Consider the following 23,430-nt stretch of genomic DNA (forward strand, 5'->3'; position numbering starts at 1 on the left):
TCCCGCACCGTATTATTAGTCTGTGGCAAATTAGAAATTCTTAAGGGGCGCCGCAGAGCAAAACAACAGAGCGGCTAAATGGGGCATTTTATGGTTTAATCTAGCCTGGCGAAATACGCCGAAGTTTAATCATAAATCGCCTGCACATGTGTACACGGGGCCAGAAAACTTATACCCCGTGCGTGTTTCACCCTTTAATAATACCCATTAACGTGGTGGGAGTCTCGCCCCATCCCCTTGGACGCCGCCGTCGAAGCTACCACCGTTTCCACCCCGACAACGTCACTATTGACGCGGCCGATTTTTTAATTTAATCCCCGAACGCTTGTTCGGCGTCGCCGGAAAGTAACGACTTTTTAATAATCCACACACGCCATATCGCGACAAATTTACATGACGTCGGGGGTGGGTGCGCCAACAGATACCTATCTCATTGATTTTATAATAAACCATTTTATGCACAACATCGTGTATTGCATTTTTATTCTGTAAACTTTGTACGATATTAGACGATAAACTCATTTTTAAAATAAATTTAAAATAAAGTTATGTTTATTACGTTATAACAATGTTTATTTAGTTGCCTATAAACACATTCTCGTTAAACTAGCTACTTAATGGTATTTGATTTAAAATGTTAAATATCTTTACACAATTTGGAAATTTGGCGTGTTGTCAAAGTGTACACGGTTGGAAATCTCGTTCCATAACGAGTAGAGGCGACCACGGTGACAGGCGGCGATATTTTTTCGCTATCTGTCGGCACACGTATCGTTCGGGCATCTGTCGAGCGTCGCGACGCTCCCGTTCGCGCCGCCGGATCTATTTGTAAAATGACATAACATCGGCCCAAACCATGATAAATGGTGCCCGGTCCGTAAGGTTAACAGGCGCACGCCGCGCGTCGCGGAAATAATTTAAATTTATCGCACAGAGCGCGCGAAAAAATTGAAACACTTTTTTGCGTTATTGAATTACGACGCTTCCACTGAGCCCTAAACGAATTATAGTGCGAAATAATGTCCCCCGCTACCCGTTTTCCACTATTTTTCTACTGCGTTTTATTTTATGCCGTTGTACTAATTAAATTATTAGGATATACGCGACGAACCCAACCTGAGTTTTTTTAATCGTTTTCGTACCTCTCGTTATCTCTCAGCGTTGATTTTTAACCACATGCAGTGTTGAATTTTCAAAAAAACAGTAATTCACAAAACGCCAGCTTCTAGGATTTACAACAATTATACTAAAAGAGAAAAATGTTTACTCTCAAAGAATGAATGAGTCATTTCGAATAATATACCAGAAATGTTTTTTAATTTGTAGCTGCTTTATAAGAAAATATATATTATTTCCTAGCAGTATTTCCTAAGTGATGGATTTGGTTTCGTTTACCTGGGGTTTTTGATGATTTTTTGGGTTAGGTCTAGTTTTAATATGATTAAGATAAATCTGAATTAGGCAGTTTGCGTAGTTTGGGGTAGGAACAGATTGAATGTGGAAGTTGGTTTGGGTGTGGAACCGTTAGAACTGGATTAGTTGTGGATTATATAGAATCTGTTTATCTTGAGTGGTATGGGTTGGCACCGGTTCAAGTGCGTATAACCTAGATTTAGTTTAGGTGGTTCTGGATGAATCTAGTTACTGTATAGATGAGTTGGTTCTAATCGAGGAATTGGTTCGAGTTGGTTTACATGGTTTAGGTTGGAATTGGTTTACATGCGTAAGTAGATTATGGGAGGTATGGGTCAGATTAGATTGAGATTCGGATGCGTTAGGGTAGGGATGTGTGGTTAAGCTAGTAAACTAGCACAATTGTTATTCAGTCAAGAGATATTTGGTCAAGCTTAAATCGGTTTGGTTTAATTCGGTTAAGGATTGAGTGGGTTCAGTTTTCTTGTGTGTTGTTTGGGCGTCGTTTTGGATCAGATTGTTGTGGTTTGCTTAGGTTGGTTCTGGTTTGAAATAGACTAGATGGCTTTCGTTAGGTATCATGGTTTAGGTAGGTACATAATAACCAGAAGTGACACTGACGTCGATTCGTTTGATGTTGGCGGCACCTTGTTTTGTGACCCCGATTTAAAATCTGCCATCTTATCGCGAATTACCAAAGGCACAGAATAACCACAAGTGATACTGGCAGTGTCCCGCTAAATCTTTACCACCAATAGCGGCATACCTTACACCTGCCAGTGTAACTTTTGGTTAATCTGTGGCACAATGAATGAGAGAAACAACTTAATTTACCACCAATAGCAGCAATACCACAGAATAACCAGAAATGACACTGACGTCGATTCGTTTGATGTTGGCGGTACGTCGTTTTGTGACCTCGATTTAAAAATTCGCCTTCTTATCGCGAGTTACCAAAGGCAAAAAATAATTAGAAGTGACACTGGCGGTATCCCGTCAAATCTTTACCACCAATAGCAGCATACCTTGGCAACTCGCTATAATATGGCATCAGATTTGGCGAAATACTACCCGTGTCACTTCTGGTTATTCTAATATCTTGCTTCCTCGCAACAATATGGCGTCAGATATGGCGGGATACCGCCAATGTCACTTCTGGTTATTCTGTGCTTAAACCAGACCCAACCTAAGTCATCTACACCAAATCAGATTCAACCTAAACCACAGAATAACAGTTATTCTGTGTTTTAGGTTCTTACAAAAGTAGACAATACTTGTTGCTAAGCTATGACGCGGTGATGACGCTTATATTCATCCACCATGAACCTAGTTACTGTGTAGATGAGTTATTTTTAATCGAGGAATTGGTTCGAGTTGGTTTACGTGGTTCAGGTTGGAACTGGTTTAGATGCGCATTAGGTTGAGATTCGGATGGGTCAGGCTAGGTATGTGTGGTTGAGCTAGTAAACTTGCGTAATTATAAATCAAGCAAAAGATATTCGGTCAAGTTTCAATCGATTTGGTTATATTTGCGAGCTTTCGATCGGAACTAGTTTGTATATGAACAAGTTGAATCTTGCATTGGAGGTTTGAGTTTAATTCGGTTAAGGATTATGTGGGTTTAGTTTTCTTGTGTGTTGTTTGCGTGTGAATAAGCTAAGATGGTTTGGAAGATTCGAGTTTGATTCAGTTTTAGATCGGATGGTTTAGTTTTGGTTTGTTTAGGTTGGTTCTAGTTTGAATAGAAAAGATGGGTTTCGTTTGGTATCATGGTTCGGGTTGAATCTGATTGTGTGTAGAAGACATAGGTTGGGCAAAAATCTTCTTCCAAAGCAAGAAGACGGGGAATGGAGATCCATGGGGTATAATCGCGAATTGCACGAAATGTATAAAGATATTCGTTTATATGTATATCCGTTTTCGTCAGAATAAAAAGACTCCGTTGTGCTGGTCACGTATTCCGAATGGTTTGTGTAGTCCCAACGCAAAGGTCCAGAAAGAGATGGCAGGATGAGGTGGACTCGAGAATCAGAAACTGGAAGAGAGCGGCTATGGATAAAGATGGAAGAGGAAAGAAACTGAAGGAGGTCAAGGCTCGAAGCGGGCTGTAGCACCATTAGAAGAAGAAAAAGAAGACTTAGGTTGAACCTGATTTACGCATGGATTTGTTAGGTTTGGTTTGTGTGCAATTTATGCAGAATAGGTTTAGATATAAATCAAATGGCTTCAGTTTCGATGTGAATGGACTCTTGTTATCTCACAGCGTTGATTTTTAACCACATACAGTATTGAATTTTCAAAAACGCAGTAATTTCAAGGATTCTAAATATTTAATCATTTTTTATTTAGAGTAAATAAATGGATTTAGAACAACGTATGGTTTATATTATACAGACACAAAACGCCATTTAATTAAAATGAAATTGCATTCCACGCACCACCTCTCAAATACTACGCGTTGATCACCAGGCGGTTCACGACGCACAATTGCTGATCGAATACGTTAAATTAATACCATCCCTGTTCTGTACGACACGAATTTATTTAATTAAAAATTTCGGGGCGATTAATCGCGAATACCCGCGGGATTCTACGCGATAATTGCGACTGGAATTCGTTTTACCCTTTTTAAATATAGTGGGGTAAATAAAGGGAGCACCATTTTCCGAATTCGATTACAACATGTTGCCATTTTTTTCTCGTTTATGATTAGCAACTAACTTTCCTTATCGATACGCGCACCTAATATAAACTATCAACTTGCGCTATCGCAAACCGATTCGATAAATAATTCCGTTTAAAGTTTGCCGTTAGTTCGCGAACGTGTTTGAACACGCCGCATTGGCGTTCGTTAGTTGCCGCCTCGCGACGCAGATGTCGTTGCTGAAACACCCGGGCATCGTCCTCTAAACAGCTTATTGCCGTGGGTTATTTATCAAACTTCCTATGAATTATTATTAATACATGGAGGAGGATGTATGATACAGTATTAAATTGATTTGAGCACCACCGTCTATATTATTACGTGCATGGATAGATGGATTACGATACGCGGAAAATGGTCAATACGCTAATTGCACCATCGCTTTGGATTAACGTAAACACTACCAATGCATATTCTATTACTGATTACCTATAGATATTTATTGTGCAATTGGGAATTAATTAAATGTTATTAAAATAAATAATTAATTATGGTTAATGAATTTTGAATAATCGAGCCAAATAAATATAAATCAATAGTAGAAATAAAAAACTTGAGTGCGGGATGTTACCCCCCATTTTTTGATTTTTACATTTTTCATTGTTGTTCTAGATTGTTCTAGAGTTGTTCTACATTGTTCCAAAGCGGCAAATAGAAAAAATTAAAACTCGGCGAGAAAAACCCCGGTTTTTGATTAGCCCCCCATTTTTGGAAAAATCAGATTTTCTTTGTTGTTCTGGGTTGTTCTAATTATACTAATTATTGTTCTAGAAAATCAAAATTATGGGATACAGCATCACGAAGTTATAACTAAAAATAGGTTTGGCTGCCAAAATGTCTAGTTGCTGCGACCATAGTTTTTCTATTTTCAATTCCATATTACAAATATATACTTATTATACGTAAAGCAATCTGGAACAGTTATTATTTTCACTAGAACAACTCTATAAAGGACACTTTACTCTTTGAAAATTAAAGTTTTTGGAAGTTTCAGTCAGTAATTCTTGCGTCAGCGGTTTTAAATTACACAATAACAATTAAAAAACATATAACGATCTAAAATAACTCAAACTTTGCTGATTCAAATTGTTCTAGGTGTGTTGCTGAAATACAGCCAGTTAATGCACAAACTGATTTATTTAAATGTGTACATAAAATATAGAAATTCGGACTTTGCTGATATGGTGTTTTGTTACGGTTTCTGCAATGGAAATGCACCTGCTGCTCGTCATGACTATAGGACACGGTTTCCTAACCGAGTGTTACCAGATTCAAGAGCATTTTCTCGAACATTCAACAGATTGCATGAAACCGGTTCTGTTTTAAGTGCAAGTATTCATTCTCAACGTACAGGTGTGCAAACTCTGAATGAAGTTGAACAAATTCTTCTGTCGGTCGAACGCAGTCCATCTACCAAGATGACAAGAAGACTTTCTGCTCGTCTAGGTGTTCCTCATGTAAAAGTATGGAGAACATTGCGTACTCATGGCTTGTATCCATTCCATGTTCAATCAGTACAACATCTTGAACTAACAGACCTTGTCAGGAGATTTTGTGGATGGGTAATATCGCACGTGATGAGCTAATCACTCGTATTACGGCTAGTGCTGCAAGAATCAAGGCACATCAGGATAAATTACGCAGCACAATGCGTGATATCTTCAAGAGATCAGCCAAGTGCATCGAGTTAGGCGGTGGGATATTCGAACCCTTCCTTTGAAAGTCCGAATTTTTATATTTTATGTACAGATTTAAATAAATCAGTTTATGCATTAACTAGCTGTATCTCAGTTACCTTTAAGAATTGAGCACATGTTTTAAGGAACTTTTCTGCTTAAAATGAACAAATCTATAACATACTAACGGATGTACCATTCCTCATGAAACACACTGTATATAAATACACTGCTCAAAAAAATTAGGGGAACACTTTTTTCGAAATCTGTAACTTTTTAAATAATAGTTATAGGCAAATCAAATTTGGTTTACTTCAACGGCATATATTTAAGTTTTCAGCTAAAATTATATCAAATCTTTGAAGGTATTGTTAATAAACCTTTGGAATATGGCCGGTGAATTGCAAAGCCCAAATGGTGTTCGAAGAAATTGATATTGACCAGCAAGAGTTACAAAGGATGTAAATTTTCTACTTCCTTCTTCAACGGCGACATGGAAAAAGCATTCTTGCGATCTAGCGTACTGAATATCTTTGATTTTTGCAATCTGTCTAGTTGGTTTTCAATAACAGGTAGTGGGTACCTATCTTTCACGATAATCTTATTAATTTTTCGATAATCTACACATATGCGTGTATCTCCATTTTTCTTTTTGACTAAAACAATCGGACTTGAATATTGAGAAGAGCTGTGTTCGATGATTCCTTCATCCAGCCATCTATCAATTTCTGCCTGCGATAAACTTCGAGGTCTATGGGAAATTGGAATGTCTTCCTTTAAAACAATTTTTGTTTGCATTGGAGTTGCAACACGTTCTTCCGGTCGATAGTTGTTGATCAGTTCTCTAACTTCTTCCCTTAACTTGGTATTTTTGATCTCAATTAAATTGTCAATCGTGTCGTCATCAAGAGCAATTTGCATAATTTTCCTGTATCTTCGTGAAATGGATTCCAGAATGGTTAATCAATACTTGTGCCTGTGAGAGTAAATCATCACCCAAAAGTAACTTGCAACTCATAACGTTGTCAGGTACAATGTGTATTGTAGTATGATACACATCGCCATCTATAATAATAAAACCCCGTTTTTTTAATTTTTCTCGCCGAGATTTTATTTTTTCTATTTTCCGCTTTGGAACAATGTAGAACAACTTTAGAACAATCTAGAACAACAATGAAAAATTTAAAAATCAAAAATGGGGGGCTAACTTCTATCTAAAAAAATTTCTATTTTTTTCATTTTCAATACTATAATCCACGTTTGCTTCATAAATCATTTAGAATCGGGGATTAAAAGAAACGATTTCCGCGAAAGGCGGCATAGAATAGAAGCGGCGTTGTCGGAAAATTAAATATCAGTCGGTCTTCGGGAGCAAGGAAATAGCTTTTTCCGGTTCGGGCCATTGGGAAATCTAATAAGTTTTTCATTAAACTAGTTATCAAACGCCGTAAAAATGGGGCGGGTCTAATAACGGCGAGATGAATAATTCGCCGGGCGGCGGCGCCGCGTCGTAAAAGAAAAAACGACGCGAAGTTTTCTTTACGCCGGCGTCGCGACGCTCGACCCGGGTGATGGGCCGCTCTAAGTCGGCGCCATCTGTCACGGTACGGCTCATTTCATCGCCGCCTCCGTTCCGCGCTTCCGCTGTAAAGTGCCCTCCCGGCTACGGCCAAAAAGCGCAAATATTCGTCTTTATTACGTCGGACGACTTTTAATTGCCCTCCTTTAATTCCACTGTACAGGTCATTACGCGTCGCGACGCTTTAAAGTCTCCCGTGCGGTTAGAGTTCAAATTGCGGCCGTCGTCCTCGCTATCGTCAACCGGAAGAACATTTTCTACATTAATACAAAAGTCTATAAAATGAAAAGATGTCTTTAAAAGTTCTTTTAAACATCTTTGGATTAAGTACAACCCTATTCATTCACTGCTACCTACTTACTTCTCTTGTCGTATTAATAAATGAGACGTAAGTTATGAGAGCAATTTCCAGCATATACCGTCTCTCGTTTGACAAATTTTCCCCACCTGCGATTAGCTTTACATCCAGCACCAGCCTCCAGTATGCTTCAGTTGAGATACGGATGTCAGTAATCCGAATATTAATACGGAATACAGCCGGCAAAGATCTTTTTTACCCTCTCGGCACCGTCGCATCATTTCCTTTAGGGCGTCGGAGGTGATTTGTCACCGCCCCTTAGTGTCGGAGACGCGCAGTACGCGTAGGCGTCCCGACAGGTAGGTATAATTACGGCGTCGATGTTTACGTCATCCGTCAGTGGGAGCCGGTTTCAATTAGGGGACCCGTCCTGTAATCGTAAATAAATCAAACTTAATGCATACGTCAGATTATGTAAGCGTTTAGCTACCGCACGCCGCCACCCAAACCATCCTCCTCCTCCTGCTCTTATGCTCTCCCCGAGAGAGCGTTGCGATTCAGTTACGCGATTGTGTACAAAGTGATTTGTGTCGGCGGCCCGATATGGAATTGCACAAAAGGAAAGACGGCGACGCTGGTGCATACTTTGATGTTTATGCCACGCGTTTAGATTACGTATGTTGCTTGCGAATGGACTTTGTGATTTACTTACAAAGAATTTACCACCGCAGAGACGAAGCAGTGACATAGAAAATTTTAACTAAACATAGATAACACTTTTAATATTATTTCAAAACATGTATTATTATATGCAATTTTTCGAAATAAGCCCTTAAATATTGGACATTGCTCTTTATTCGCTCTCTTTATCATCCGTTTCCATCCAGCTGAATCACTCATACTCCCCATAGCCCTTCCTATATCTCGTTAACAATCCCATTATATTCCATGCTTCTCTCTTTGTTACTCTTTGAGTAACAACTAAAGTCTGGATCTCGAGTTAGCACATAGTCAATCCATATACATATCTATATTTTCTAAGAATGTTCTACAAACGCTGTTAATTTCTTACTTTGCAAAAACATTAGTCGCCACCCAAGCAATTTTTTATTCAGGTAATCTTACCTCAAGCTATGTGCGAATGGCTCCCGATCAGTGATGGGCGTTCGGTAAATCCCCGGCGGGTAGGTATTTCTAAAATGGGTATTTATCCGGGTATTTACCCCGACCCAGGGTAAATACCCAAACAGTGCGTATAAAAGTGAAAATATATTAGATTCAAAAAAAATGAAGAGGAAATGCACGTTGAAGACGTGGAATTCAATCAAAGACGTATTATCATCAGACGAATCTGTAGTAATTTAGATTAGATCAACTTGTTATGATTATTATTATCAAGCAGCCCTATTTTGTTCCATTCAATTCTATTCTGTGCTGTCTGAATTCAATTGTTGGTCATTATTTTGACTCAAACAACCGTTTTGTCCACTGCTCATTTATGAGCCGCCCAGTTCAACTTAAGCTTTGCCACAATGTTGACCACATCATTACGTCAGTTCTTCTTCATAGGTCTTCATTTCGTATGTAGTCCCTCAGAGTTAACCCAGGATCGACCTCTCCACCTATCTTTGCGTTACGGAAACACGAATTGATTGAAAGCCTTTTTTGGCCTTTTCTCTTGAAGATGTCTCTAAGTCTTCTGTTTAGTTCGCTTGTTTGATTATCTCTCGATACACGAACCTCATAGCCAAGATATACATAGCAGTCAACCCTCTAAATGTCATTATCCCCAATGTTGATGTTAGCTGGGGACAAGATTTGTCATAAATTTTGATTTCTCCTCGTTGGTATTTAGCCCGACTCTTGCACACACCTCCTTTAAGTCGTCTAATGTAATCTCTCCAAGGCTATGCATTCTGCATTCTTGAAGTGCTTGCAGAACTGCCATCAACTCAATTTAAATTAAATTTTATAAATACCTCTAAAAACCCATCTTTTGTACATACCCCGGGGTATTAATCCATGAAATTTACCCTTGAAAATAAATACCCTGCTATGTAACAACATTGCTTCCGATTCATATAACAGGACAGTTTCTGATCAAATTCATCTTCTGTTCTACATAAAGGTGATAGGAACCAATTCTTTAGGACAAGCCTTTCAAATAACTCAATAAAAAAACAAAGAAATGTAAATATAATTTCAAATTCATTTTAAGTCACAAACTGTCATAGCTACTTCAACGATTTGGCAACGTTGTTCGCTTTGCTTCTCTCTGGATGAGCCATCATTGTGTTTTTATAAACGTTTCTTTGATCAATCATTTTTTGAAAAAAATTTGGGTAAAGTTGGTTTCCTATTGAAATGTCAATTATTCTTGGAAAAATGTTGGGTAAGGTTGGTTTCCTACTGAAATGTCAATCATTCTTGGATAAATGTTCGGTAAGGTTGACTTTCTATTAAAATGTTAATCTTTGTTGGAAAAAATGTTGGGTAAAGTTGGTTTTCTATTGAAATGTGAATTATTCTTGGAAAAAATGTTGGGTAAAGTTGGTTTCCTATTGAAATGTCAATCATTGTTGGAAAAAATGTTAGGTACGCTTGGTTTCCTACTGAAATGTCAATCATTCTTTCAAAAAATGTTAGGTAAGGTTAGTTTCCTACTGAAATGTCAATTATTCTTGGAAAAATGTTGGGTAAGGTTGGTTTCCTATTGAAATGTCAATCATCCCGAGAAAAAAATTTGAGTAAGGGTAGCTTTCTTTTGAAATGTTAATCATCCTAACCCCTATAAACTAACCTCAGTAAACACTCAATTTAGAACCAACCCATGTCACTCAAAGAAAATCCGGCCGTCTTGAGTTCAAACAGTTTTTGAATCGATTTATTAAACGTGGTGTTTCATGAATTGTCACTTTACGCTTGAGAGAGCAGATAAGCAGTCATGAGTAGAACAAAGCTTTAGACGATGTGTGTTTCTCATCAAGTTCAACCTCAGCAGTTTCACCTTAGGGTGTGTCCAAACATTGCGCGGCAAGTGCATGGTAGCAACAATTATTGCTTTTCTGTGCCAAATTGTTGTATATTTGTATAGAACTAAAAGTAGACCTATTACCAACCTTAGAACCAGAAGCATTCGGGTTTAGCCGTCTTAAGAGCAGAGCTGGGTCGGATACAGAAAAAACTATTCGAGTACTTTTTAAAAAAGTACGGATACTTTCTCCATAAAAGTATCCGGATACATGTATCCGGCAGTTTTCGGATACTTTTAAAATGACCTAAATTGTTGTTAAACTAATATATTATTATCCATATTTTACTTATATTTTTATTTATTATACTTATATATTTTTCCCGAGTAGTCTCTCGCTGGTGAAATTTAGTGTACAGGGTGGTTCAAATTCGATGTCCGAATAGGCTAACTCGGAAACTATAAGAGTTAGAAAAAAAGTAGCTTACATGTCATGATCTCGTTTTTCGAGAAACTGCTAATGCCGAAAACCTCATAGCGCTATCGTCTTTTGTTTTTCCCCTAGAGGCCAAAATTGGAAATATCGTAAAACCAGCAAGTGCAATTATCTTCGTTATTATTATAGGTGGAGTATTATAACTAAGACATTATATGGACACTTTTTTATAGAGAATTGGATGACGTAGTCAACAAAATTTTTTCGGTTTTAGATTTTGAGATATCATCACAATTTTCGTTTTTTTAAATGGAAACAACCACTGATTATTCGCTTATTAAATTCGTTATTTTTTTCTGATTACAAAAATATAGGGTTCGACAGGTCTATTTCTTATTGTTTTAGAATAAAGCCAAAAATAAACTTTTTTTTTAAATTTCCATCTAGTGTCATCGACGAAATTAAATTTACAGTTTCCTGTAAATTATGGTACTATAACTAAAAATTAAAAAAACAAATTTCTGATGTTTGAAACAAATAAATTTGTTGAACTATTTAATTTATATATGTTTTACACAAAAGTTGGAATAGATTGCATTATTTCACATTTTTTATTAATATTTAATATTATTATTAAATGACTTAATAAATTATTGATAGATGGCGCTCATATATTTTTCTTTTGAATTCAAATAAACATAGCTACATTTGTTTGTATTCAAAAAGTGTCACTTTAAAAATCCTGTAATAATAGCTTTGTTCGTTGGGACTGCACTACTTGCACTCACTTGCACTATGCAGTTTAGTGCAGATGTTGTGTGTTCGTTGGGGATAGTGCAGTTTAGTGCAGTTGCACTCATACTGTTCGTTGGGCCAGGTGCAGTGCAATTTAGTGCAGTCGGTGCAAGTTAGTGCAGATTTTGTTGCACCTGCTTTCGATTAAGTTCAATAAGTGCAGTGTAACTAAAATGGCGGAATATTTGAAAACGTGTTTTGTAATAATTAATATTAAATATTGAGAAATAAAACCTTATAGTAATTTAAGTAGTACTTTTGAAAGAACTAATAAGGGTTAGTAGTTTGGTATAGAAAATATATTTCGCTAATAATTGAAAAAAATAAAAAATGATAATAATAATATAATAATTGATGAATCGCTACTAAAAAAACATTCTGCGATAATTTCATTTTCTACGAGTATTTCGCTGACAATCTCCTGTTCGTCCATTTCAAATATTATACACTTTTTTTATAATAATCTGTTCGTTGGGACCACGGTTTATACACTTTTCTGACCTGCACTAAGTTGACATGACATTGCACTGACTTACACTTCATGGCACTATGACGTCATACGAGTGCCATGTCGTGCAGAGTAGTGCAGTCCCAACGAACAAAGCTAATATTAAATATTAATAAAAAATGTGAAATAATGCAATCTATTCCAACTTTTGTGTAAAACATATATAAATTAAATAGTTCAACAAATTTATTTGTTTCAAACATCAGAAATTTGTTTTTTTAATTTTTAGTTATAGTACCATAATTTACAGGAAACTGTAAATTTAATTTCGTCGATGACACTAGATGGAAATTTAAAAAAAAAGTTTATTTTTGGCTTTATTCTAAAACAATAAGAAATAGACCTGTCGAACCCTATATTTTTGTAATCAGAAAAAAATAACGAATTCAATAAGCGAATAATCAGTGGTTGTTTCCATTTAAAAAAACGAAAATTGTGATGATATCTCAAAATCTAAAACCGAAAAAATTTTTTTGACTACGTCATCCAATTCTCTATAAAAAAGTGTCCATATAATGTCTTAGTTATAATACTCCACCTATAATAATAACGAAGATAATTGCACTTGCTGGTTTTACGATATTTCCAATTTTGGCTTCTAGGGGAAAAACAAAAGACGATAGCGCTATGAGGTTTTCGGCATTAGCAGTTTCTCGAAAAACGAGATCATGACATGTAAGCTACTTTTTTTCTAACTCTTATAGTTTCCGAGTTAGCCTATTCGGACATCGAATTTGAACCACCCTGTACACTTGCTAGGAAATGAGTTCTTTGAATTTTTTCTGGAAGGGGAAATTTTGTGTACAAATTTTAGTAGGAGAAAGAGCCCTCGATTTTCTCACAGTAATAAAAGAGAAGAACAACTAACTTCCAACATGTAAAGCAACAATTATTGATGTAGTCACAAAAGATGTACAATAGTAGAAGAAACTGAAAAAATATGGGGATTCAAACACTCTGATGGTGTATATGTATGTGTATAATAATAAAATGGGTAATAAAAAAATTCAATTAAAAGGTATCCGAACACCAAAAAAAGTATCCGGATACCGGATACTTTCAGATTTAGTCACGGATTTACCCAACTCTGCTTAAGAGACGTATGGTTAAAACCGAATGTTTCTAGTTCTAGGTCTAGTCTATCTTCTATCTAATCTTCTATCACTCTTAGTTACGCGAATCTCCATTTGAAGTCTATAGGAGGAAGTGGTCTTTTAATAATGTTTTATGTATCTAATATAAGGCCATATTAGCCTTCTTTCTTTTAATAATTTTGTACTAATTTCCTTAATTATCGTCTTTTTAGCATTAATTAATAAAATTTGAAACAAATTTTCTCATAAACTAAATATTAGTTATTTATCATACTAATTTATTTATTAAATCCTCAATATTTTCTTAATAAAATGATAAAAATTATATTAACATTTAAATATTATTTTGGAAGATATGAATTTTTTAGTTTTATCTTTCATCATCACATAAAATAATTGTTCTGACCTTGAGAATTATTTACGTCAAAACCAATCGAAATATTAAAAGTGTCTATTTTTAAAATAAATTCTTAATCGCTTCTTAATCAATTCGAGAAATTTAAATAAATAAAAACTTATTATTGCTTTTAATTTGAATTTGATGATTCCACCAAAATATTTTGATCGGAAATGTTTATCACTTCATTTTTATTATTGAAATAATTTGGTTTAAAACTAAAATAATAAACATCAAATAAATGTAATAACACTAATAACATAAACATAATAAATAAGGTTTTAGATATAATTAAAAGTTTATTTTTTATAATTCATTAACTTTAAAATGGTCGAAACGTGCCAAATTAACATTTTCGAAAAGATAACGACGTTCTATTTAGATAACGAAGTCATTACTAAAAAATTTGCATTTCTATCTAATTTTTGATAATTTCAAAGTCCAAAAAAAGTGTCAATGTGTGTAATAATTCTCTCATCTAAGTTCAATGTCCACATCTACCGGTCAAACGACATTAAATTGTTGACGCACGTTTCACCGAAAATATTAAATTGCAAAAATTCCATTCTGGCAAATTTTAATAAATACTTCTATGAGGACTTTACTCAATTATACGTTATATATTATATGTTGTTTTGCAGATGTTCATGCAATCATTTTGTTTATCGGTGCTATTTCAAATGACCAAAGCCAATTGCGTGTTAATTTTTGATTATATTATCACAGTTTTGTACTTATCCTCGGGGTCAATGGTTTTTATGTCAACAATCATTACTTCCTATTTCATAAAATACTTGTTGATAAACGAAATGATTCACACGTGACAAAAGAAATTTAATCCTTTATCGTTATTAAAAAAAAGTTATTCTTTTAAGAATTTTTAAGATAAATCCAACCAGTTTTAAGAATCCAGAACAAGGATTTCCACACACGACCCATTCGTGACCACACAAACAAAGTCAAGGTTCGCCAACAGCACGTCATCTTTTAACCATTACCATTTTTACCTCTCTCATTAGCGCCGCTTATTTTTCACTACAAGTTTCATTTTATTAAACGAAACTTGCATCGACACGATCTCAAAATCCTCTCATTTTGAACCTTTGAACACCGGCGAAATCGGTGTATAAAACAACGGATAATGTCGCGTGCGATAGTCACTTCAACGAAGATCGTCTTTGTGCAAAGAACTCACAACAACAACTCGACGAAGAATAACGAGCGCAAATATGGAAGCTATCATTAATGAAGCTTCCAGGCCACCATCAACGATTATTACACTTGAAAATAAGGCCGCGTTAAAATCTAATGGTGTTGGGTGTAGTGAAAATAAATGTTTATCTAAAGAAGGATTATCAAGAAATTCCCGAGTTGATCCTATTGATATACGATTTGAAAATGTTACGTATACAGCTTCTTTAGGGTTTAGAAAAGGTTTGTTATAATAAAAATTTGATTAATTATCTTTGTAGTCTTTGTATTAAAGATGACTTCGCGATTTTTATTCTTTTATTAATAGGAAATACCATTTTGCTTACTTAATTTGTGTTACAAAGGTCACCAAGATTATGAATTTGATAATTAATTTATTTAAATTTATTTTGTTTAGGTACAAAACAAATTTTACACGAAATCAATGGTTATTTACCTCAAGGTCAATTGATTGCTATTATGGGTCCATCCGGAGCTGGTAAAAGTACGTTACTGAATGTGTTGAGCGGTTATAGTATCAAAGGGGTTGGAGGAAACGTGTACGTTGACGGTGCGGTTCGCGACTTGAAAGCCTTCAGGAAATTGTCCTGCTATATCACCCAAGATGACAGGCTTCAACCCTTGCTAACGGTCGGGGAAAACATGCGAATGGCTGCCGATTTTAAACTTGGGGTCGAGGTCACAAAACTAGAAAAAGACCAAATCGTAAGAATTTCTACTTTAAAATTTATTTCTAAAATAGAGATTATTGAATATTGTGGCCCAGTTGTTGCAAGCTTGGTGCATTCACAGGTCAATAACGACAATTGATAAAGTTTAATGTATTTGTACTGATAAAGACTTTGTGTCTTTTGTTCTTGCGTTGATAGGATTAATAAAAATTCGTTTTTCTTATTCAATTCTAATCATGATTCAAAATCTTTTAATCACAAATACTACAAGTCAGGTTTAATTATCTATTTTTTAAGAAATTTTTCAAACATAGAAGGTTTCAAACATTTATTTTGGTTTTTAAGATATAATTTTATTAGAACATTTAATTATAAACATACTGGAAAATTCACTTACTTAGGAATATTACTTAGATACTATTGGTAGATACTACAATTGCAAATGATTAGATACTGCTTACAGCAGACTACATATTGTCGAAGAAGAAAAATATCTGGCAGAAAAGTTGATGTTACTAATGAAGTTTTAGACTAGGTATTGCTTGCAGAAGACTAGACAGTGCTGGAAGAGAACTACATTTTCCTGATAGAATAATTAATTCTGCTAACGGAAGAGTGAATACTGCTAAAATAAGACAAGATAATGGTGGCAGAAAATTATACAAGGGTGGAGGTGGATTAGTTACTTTTAATGGATGATTATAGATTGATTAAATGATAGATGATTAATTAGATACTGCTAATAGATGACTAGCTACTTCTGTCAGATGACTAAATACTCCCAAGAAAGAACTATATACTGCTTCTGACAATACTATCATATTTAACAATTAGTTCTAATTATATATTTTGAATTTAAGGTAAAACAAAAGTTTTCCAGCGGTATAATTGCTATTGATTCATTTCTTATCTATCAAAGTAAACAACATGGTTTTATAATGTTCGAATCCTCCAATGCTTGTTCTATGACGACAAATAGTTTTTTTGTTTCAAGAAGCATTTCTGATTGGTTGGGAACTCGTTATTTTAGACGTGCATGCTAAATTAAGTAATCAAATCTGTCGAAATTTGGTATACTTTACATCAATTCTTTACAAACACATATTAATCCTAACATGTTTCAAAGGATAGAAGAACTTTATAAATAATGCTGGCTGAAGACTAAATACTGCTGTCAGAACACTTCTGAAAGAGGACTAGGTACTGCTAATAAAAGACTAGATACTGCTGGAAGAGAACTAGATACTGCTAGCACAAAACTAGATACAACTGAAAGAAGATATATTGCTAATGGAAAATTAGATACTCCTACTAATCGATTAGATATTGTTGGCAGAGAGCTAGACACTGCTGGAGGAGGACTAGATAGTACTGGAAGAAGACCAGATGCTGCTGGCAGAGGAATGTCCATTAGAGAACGTCACCAATTAATGCCTAAATACTCTTATTATTGCTCGAAAAGTACTAAATATTGCTAGAGAGGACTAAATACTACTAACAGAAGACTAGTTGTTTCTGCAAGAGAGCTACTATCGGTGCCAAAAGTTAAGGCCTTCACTTTAGAGATCAATATCTTCACAACCGCTCGATAAAAAAGAATGTGGCAAAGTTTGTTGTAATCACTGAACATTTCTACATAACATATCTTAATTTGAAAATTTTCGAACCCGCGGTTATCTTTTTATCGCGAGTTAAATGAAAAAAGTAACCAATTTTTTACGGTACCGGCAACTTTGTCCACTTTGCAATTTTTTTTTCTCAAAAACTATCCAACGAAAAAATTTCAACTTTGAACAGGTGGTAACCTGATGTGTACTTAATGAGGGGCATATTTTATTTTTTCGATATTCCATGTAGTTTCGCGGAAAATCGCTGTCTAGTAAGACGCTGTTATGTCGAAAACGGCTGGGTGGATTTCAACGCGGATTTGACGAAAAAATGTCAAATAACTGCGTTTATCGGATACCGTTATCAGTTTTTCAAAGTTATGTCTCTCTAATTACAACATTAAGCTCTGCGGGGTAGGGTGGTTCCGGCCAATTGGAAAGGATGTTGCGTTCCAGACAGTACGTCGCGCCTATATCTTACCTAGATAAAGAAATAAAGGCGCGACGCCCTGTCTCTGGAACACACACCAGGACCATCTTTTTCCCTCTAAAGTGAGGGGCCTTTAATTTTTGACACAGATAGTAGTTACTGCTAATGGAAAGGTAGATAATCATAATAGAAAATTGGATACTACTGAGAGAAGACTAGATATTCATGGACAAAGACGTTAGCAGGTTGTTGCTAGAAGAGAACTAGTTACTGCTAATGGAAACCTAGATAATGCTAATAGAAAATTGAATACTACTGACAGAAGATTAGATATCTTCGCATTAGAACTAGATATTGCTGAAAAAGAACTAAATGCTGCAGAAAACTACATAGATTCTGTTGGCAGAAGTGTATCCCAGAAATACTTGTCTACTACGCCTTAATCTTTTTCAGCAGAAAATATTTTTTTTATAATTTGAGACAGATTCTAGTCGAAGTTGCTTACACTACATTCAAGACACTTGAGGATAAAAATATATGGTGGTAGCACTATAACCGTAAGAACCTTGACTTAATCAGGAGAAGTAGATGGTCAGACGCGGTGCAGTTTTACCAATTTTGGGTTGATATGACACTAATTGCAAAAACTTGCAATTAAAAAACAAGCAACCTTGATTTAAGACCAAAGTTTAGCCTACATTCAAGACACTTGAGGATAAAAATATATGGTGGTAGCACTATAACCGTAAGAACCTTGACTTAATCAGGAGAAGTAGATGGTCAGACGCGGTGCAGTTTTACCAATTTTGGGTTGATATGACACTAATTGCAAAAACTTGCAATTAAAAAACAAGCAACCTTGATTTAAGACCAAAGTTTAGCCTAATTGGTTTATGATCTATAAAATATGCAGCAACAACAAGTCTGAAATTCTTCGTTCTAACAAGTTGTAAATGTAACCAAGGTCATTCTCGGCCGAAGCATTACAATATGTGCTGCTTAATTTAAAATCGATGTGGTATCAGGAAAATTTCTACCCTAACTTTAGTTAAAGTCACTCGTGGCACAAAGAATCTTATGTAACAATGTATCCCCTTTAAAAATAAAATGCGATCGAGACATAAATTTAAATCATCCTTAATATTTTTTTCTACTTTAAGATTAAAGACATTTTATCGACACTTGGTTTATCAACATCGATCAACACAAAAGCTTCCATGTTATCAGGCGGACAAAAGAAGCGGCTTTCCATCGCTTTAGAACTAATCAATAATCCCTTAGTTATGTTTTTGGATGAACCAACAACGTAAGCTTAATTTTTAAATAAACAAAAACGTTTAAAATAAAATTTATTCTTTCAACAAACAGGGGATTAGACAGCTTAACCTGCACGCAAACCGTCAAGTTATTAAAGAATTTGTCAGACCAAGGAAGAACAATTATTTGTACGATCCATCAACCTTCAGCATCACTTTTTAGTTTATTCGATCAAGTTTATGTTTTATCGTTTGGTAATTGTCTTTATCAAGGAAGTACTGAAAATCTAGTTCCTTTTTTGGATAAAGCCAATTTACCCTGTCCCATGTATCATAATCCAGCTGATTATAGTAAGTTTAAAAAAAAATCTCTTAAATTAATTTAATTATTTAAATAATTCACAGTAATTGAATTGGCTTGTGGCGAATACGGAACTGATAAAATAGAAGAATTATCGAAAGAAACATCAAACGGATTAAGTATAGAATGGTTTAAACATCCGGAATCGATTAAAAAACAATTAACGATGACACAAAGTTCAAAATTGAAAAAGAAATTAAATAGAGATAATGAAAATATTCAAGCAACGAGTCAATATAATCAATTAAAAGTTTTATTAAGGAGAGGATTTTTAAAATCAAAACGAGACTCAGTAAATAAATTAATTATTTTTGACTATTTTGTATTTATTTTAATTTTTTTTTTTTTAGAAATTAACGTATACTAGAATAGGTGTGAACGTTTTAGTGGCAATTATGTTAGGAACTTTATATTGGAGGGCTGGAATTGACGGTTCGAAAGTTTTGGATAATTACAATTTGTTATTTTCGATTTTAATGCATCACATGATGTCAACGATGATGTTAACGATTTTAACTTGTAAGTTAATTCATTTAAAATAATTCAATAATTTTGTTGAGTTTTATTTTAGTTCCAACTGAATTGTCGATTTTAATTAAAGAACATTTTAATAGGTGGTACTCTTTAAAAATGTACTATGCATCAGTTACTTTAGTGGATATCCCAATTTCAATCGTTTGCGCGTTTTTATTTTCATTGATTATTTATATAATGACAGCACAACCTTTAGAATTAAATCGATTTTTTATGTTCACCGTTATTTCGACTTTAGTTGTTTTTGTCGCTCAAAGTTTTGGTTTAATGATTGGGGCTGTTTGTAATGTTGTTGTAAGTAAATTTTTTTAATGATTATTAATTTTATTTTAATTAAATTTTTTATTTTTAGAATGGAACATTTCTCGGTCCAACTTTATCGGTTCCTATGATGATGTTCGCCGGATTTGGAGTAGCAATAAAAGATCTTCCGGCTTATTTGTATTGGGGTAGCTACATATCTTATTTAAGATATGGTTTGGAAGGAATTGTTGATGCTGTTTATGGGATGAATAGGCCGACGATTGCTTGTCCGGAAGACAAATATTGTCACTATAAATACCCGAAACAATTTTTAAAAGAAATCTCAATGAAAGCAGATCAATTTTGGAACGATATTATCGCTTTAATCATCATGTTGTTTTTCTTAAGAATTCTTGCTTATGTACTTTTAAGATGGAAACTTTTGTCAGTGCGATAATTATTTTAAAAAGAATGATTTTTTACTTTCTGTGATGTTAACATTACAATTTTGATGTAAATAGATTTTTTTATTATATATTTATTTCAATTTTTGTACATGTTTTAATTTCTTATTGGATACTTTAAGTAGAGTTTAGACCTCTCTTTAATAATTTCCCAAAATTTTAAGATATACGAAAAAGGAAGCTATCCATTCAAAACACCAAACTTTCTCGTACATCTAAAAGATGTCTCTCCTAGCTTTAAATTTACGATATAATAATATATATAAGATGTGTATATTTGGTTGCTGACTTAGTTTAGATCAACCCTTATTATTAGGGGTGTTTTCATAAAGGTTATGTTAAAGAATTGTTTTTATTTATTATTTGATGTATCATAATGTTTGAGAGTGTTTGTGAACTAGTTTTTAATAATTACTTTTCATTGTTGGTAAGAACACCGACCTGGTAAACTCGTTATAAAAATAACACTTAAAAAATAATAACAACAAACTCGTAATTGTGTATAATCCTTGGAATTGTGGAAAGAATTGATTTTGTTATCACCAATTGGATTATTCCGGCTGGAATATTTTTTTCCACTTATAACTAACAGTATAAAATAAATCGTTTTTGTAAAATTCCCTAATCCCCACGACATTTGGATTTACATTAAGAATTAAAAGTTTAATAGCATTTACATAACAATTTGTTAATTAATGCATTTAGCGTAATTTCGTTAATTAATTAATTCTTCACTTTCTAATATTCTCTTGAAAACTGTTTAATGTTCTCAAGTTGATTGAGTAACTAGAAAAATAAATAAAAAATTGTTCATAAATTATACAAGTTATAATCTTTTATCGTCTTATTACGTTTTTAGTGTTTAATACCACAAAAAATTGTGGGTTATTCTTAGAAAAAATTTCTTTAATTAAAGATAATAAAAAAGAAGTTAGACTTTTTTTTTGTAATTGTGATAAGCACTAAGAATCATTCTTTTTAATTTAATAAACTAAATAGCGTTCTTGATATTAACATCATCGTCTAAGAAAAGTCATTAGCTATGATTTTAATTTTTTTCTCCCCGATTTATACTTTTAATTTTCTCTTCCAAGTTACTAAACGCAACCATCCCCCAATTTATTTTATGAAAATGCCAAATAAACTATAAAAATAAAATTAATACTAGAAGCTTCCGGGTTATTAATAAACAAAACACTGTTTTAATAGACGCTCGGGTATCCCGGAAGTTCCTAGATTTATTTTTCTATATAATAACTCCGGCCGTGATAGTCTACGAATTTATATTTGTTGATGAAAATATTATAAAACTTTTTAGCTTTTTTTAACCAATTTTTGAACAAAAAATTAATAAATGCTTTGATATTAGAGAGATTATCAGGTTTCAGTACGATGAAAACTCGTAATCGTGCTATTGAATGATTGGAAATCCAGCCCATTCTAACTTTGGGAATGCAAACCAAGCTAATCCAACTTTAAATCAGTCCTCAAAGCAAGTTAATTCAATACCATACTAAGTTAACCCAGCCCAAAAAGAATTTATGTAAGAAACCAATTTTAAAATTCAGTTAATCCAACCTTAGATCTAACACTCAACAAGAATATCTAACTATACAGCAACCAATCCAATCGCAAAGCAACCTAACTCATTGCAATTCAAAGTCAAGAAGTGGTCGAGGTTGAGTTGCTTTCGGAATCTAACTTAACCACAAATTAATGTAAGCCAACATCATATCTAACCTAATCTCAAAGCAAGCCAATGCTTTAAATATGTAAATATGAAGAAATCCAACAAAACAGCAAGATAATCGAACTCCAAAATTACTTGTCCACAAAGTAGCTCCAACGGAACTTAACCATAAAGCAACAAAACTGTCAAAATATCAGTTTGGGAACCCAATACAACTACAACATCTTCTAACTAATCCAACCCAACCTCAAAACAAACAAATTCAAATCCAGCTCCAAAACAACCAAACTCGTTATAATATAACCCTTTGTGTCCCAAGAAGTCAAAAATTCTGAAACTTTGTGACAGAATTAACACGCTATCAAAATACACTCAGTAAAGACCTTTGGAATCAATTTAAGCAAAATATGCAATCCTCCCATTCCAGGGGGATAATGGTTCTTGAGTTGCTTTGGCAGAACAATTTTCACAACTTCCTGTTTCTTTTGAATTTGCGCTATGACATTTTCGTGGATTGTTGGGTTGGATTAGAAAAATATTGAGAAAAAAAATGTTGAAACAAACATTACATTTTCGTATAACCTAAAAGTGTCAAAAAAGATGCTAATTTAAAAATTCCTGGAAGCCGTATTTATCGAAATTAAGGAATGAGACTTATTCTATATTAAAGCTCAAAGCTTTCTCTTTAAAATGATGTATAATAATTATTGGGTTGGATTGGAAAAATATTGAGAAAGAAAATGTTGAAACAAAACTTACATTTTCGTATAACCTAAACGTGTCAAAAAAAGATGCTAATTTAAAAATTCCTGGAAGCCGTATTTATTGAAAGTAAAAAATGAGACTTGTTCTAAATTAAAGCTTAAAGCTTTCTCTTTAAAATGATGTGTAATAATTGGTGGGTTGGATTGGAAAAATATTGATAAAAAAAATGTTGAACCAAAACTTACATTTTCGTATAACCTAAACGTGTCAAAAAAAGATGCTAATTTAAAAATTCCTGGAAGGCGAATTTATTGAAATTAAGGAATGAGACTTGTTCTAAATAAAAGCTCAAAGCTTTCTCTTTAAAATGATGTGTAATAATTGGT

At 34.0% G+C, this 23,430-nt stretch overlaps 2 protein-coding genes across 3 annotated transcripts in view; one reads left to right on the forward strand and one right to left on the reverse strand.

The window, feature by feature from the left end:
- LOC111429033 (cell adhesion molecule 3-like) overlaps positions 1-14,855 on the reverse strand; it is a 159,669-nt gene extending 144,814 nt beyond the window's left edge. The window contains exon 1 of one of the 2 annotated variants that reach the window (XM_071200195.1): positions 14,768-14,855. In XM_071200195.1, coding sequence (XP_071056296.1) covers positions 14,768-14,855 — 88 coding nt within the window. The remainder of the gene's footprint in view (positions 1-14,767) is intronic. The other variant, XM_071200197.1, reaches the window with a different exon arrangement.
- A 245-nt stretch (positions 14,856-15,100) lies between these two features.
- Positions 15,101-20,736, forward strand: LOC111413233 (ATP-binding cassette sub-family G member 4). The gene is made up of 8 exons (XM_023044133.2): positions 15,101-15,305; positions 15,481-15,788; positions 18,952-19,097; positions 19,160-19,398; positions 19,453-19,700; positions 19,759-19,927; positions 19,980-20,236; positions 20,295-20,736. The coding sequence occupies exons 1-8, from the start codon at positions 15,101-15,103 to the stop codon at positions 20,640-20,642; spliced, it is 1,920 nt and encodes a 639-aa protein (XP_022899901.2). The 3' UTR covers positions 20,643-20,736.
- Positions 20,737-23,430: the final 2,694 nt, after the last annotated feature.

The sequence above is a fragment of the Onthophagus taurus genome, chromosome 11 (assembly GCF_036711975.1).
Source record: "Onthophagus taurus isolate NC chromosome 11, IU_Otau_3.0, whole genome shotgun sequence".
NCBI classification, from domain to species: domain Eukaryota; kingdom Metazoa; phylum Arthropoda; class Insecta; order Coleoptera; family Scarabaeidae; genus Onthophagus; species Onthophagus taurus.

Bases quoted from the DNA above. Each gene is read 5' to 3' on its own strand.
- LOC111413233 (XM_023044133.2), top strand. From the start codon at position 15,101: ATGGAAGCTATCATTAATGAAGCTTCCAGGCCACCATCAACGATTATT. The intron at 19,098-19,159 runs GTAAGCTTAATT...TTCAACAAACAG, and splicing joins TTTTTGGATGAACCAACAAC to GGGATTAGACAGCTTAACCT. The intron at 20,237-20,294 runs GTAAGTAAATTT...TTTTATTTTTAG, and splicing joins GGGCTGTTTGTAATGTTGTT to AATGGAACATTTCTCGGTCC.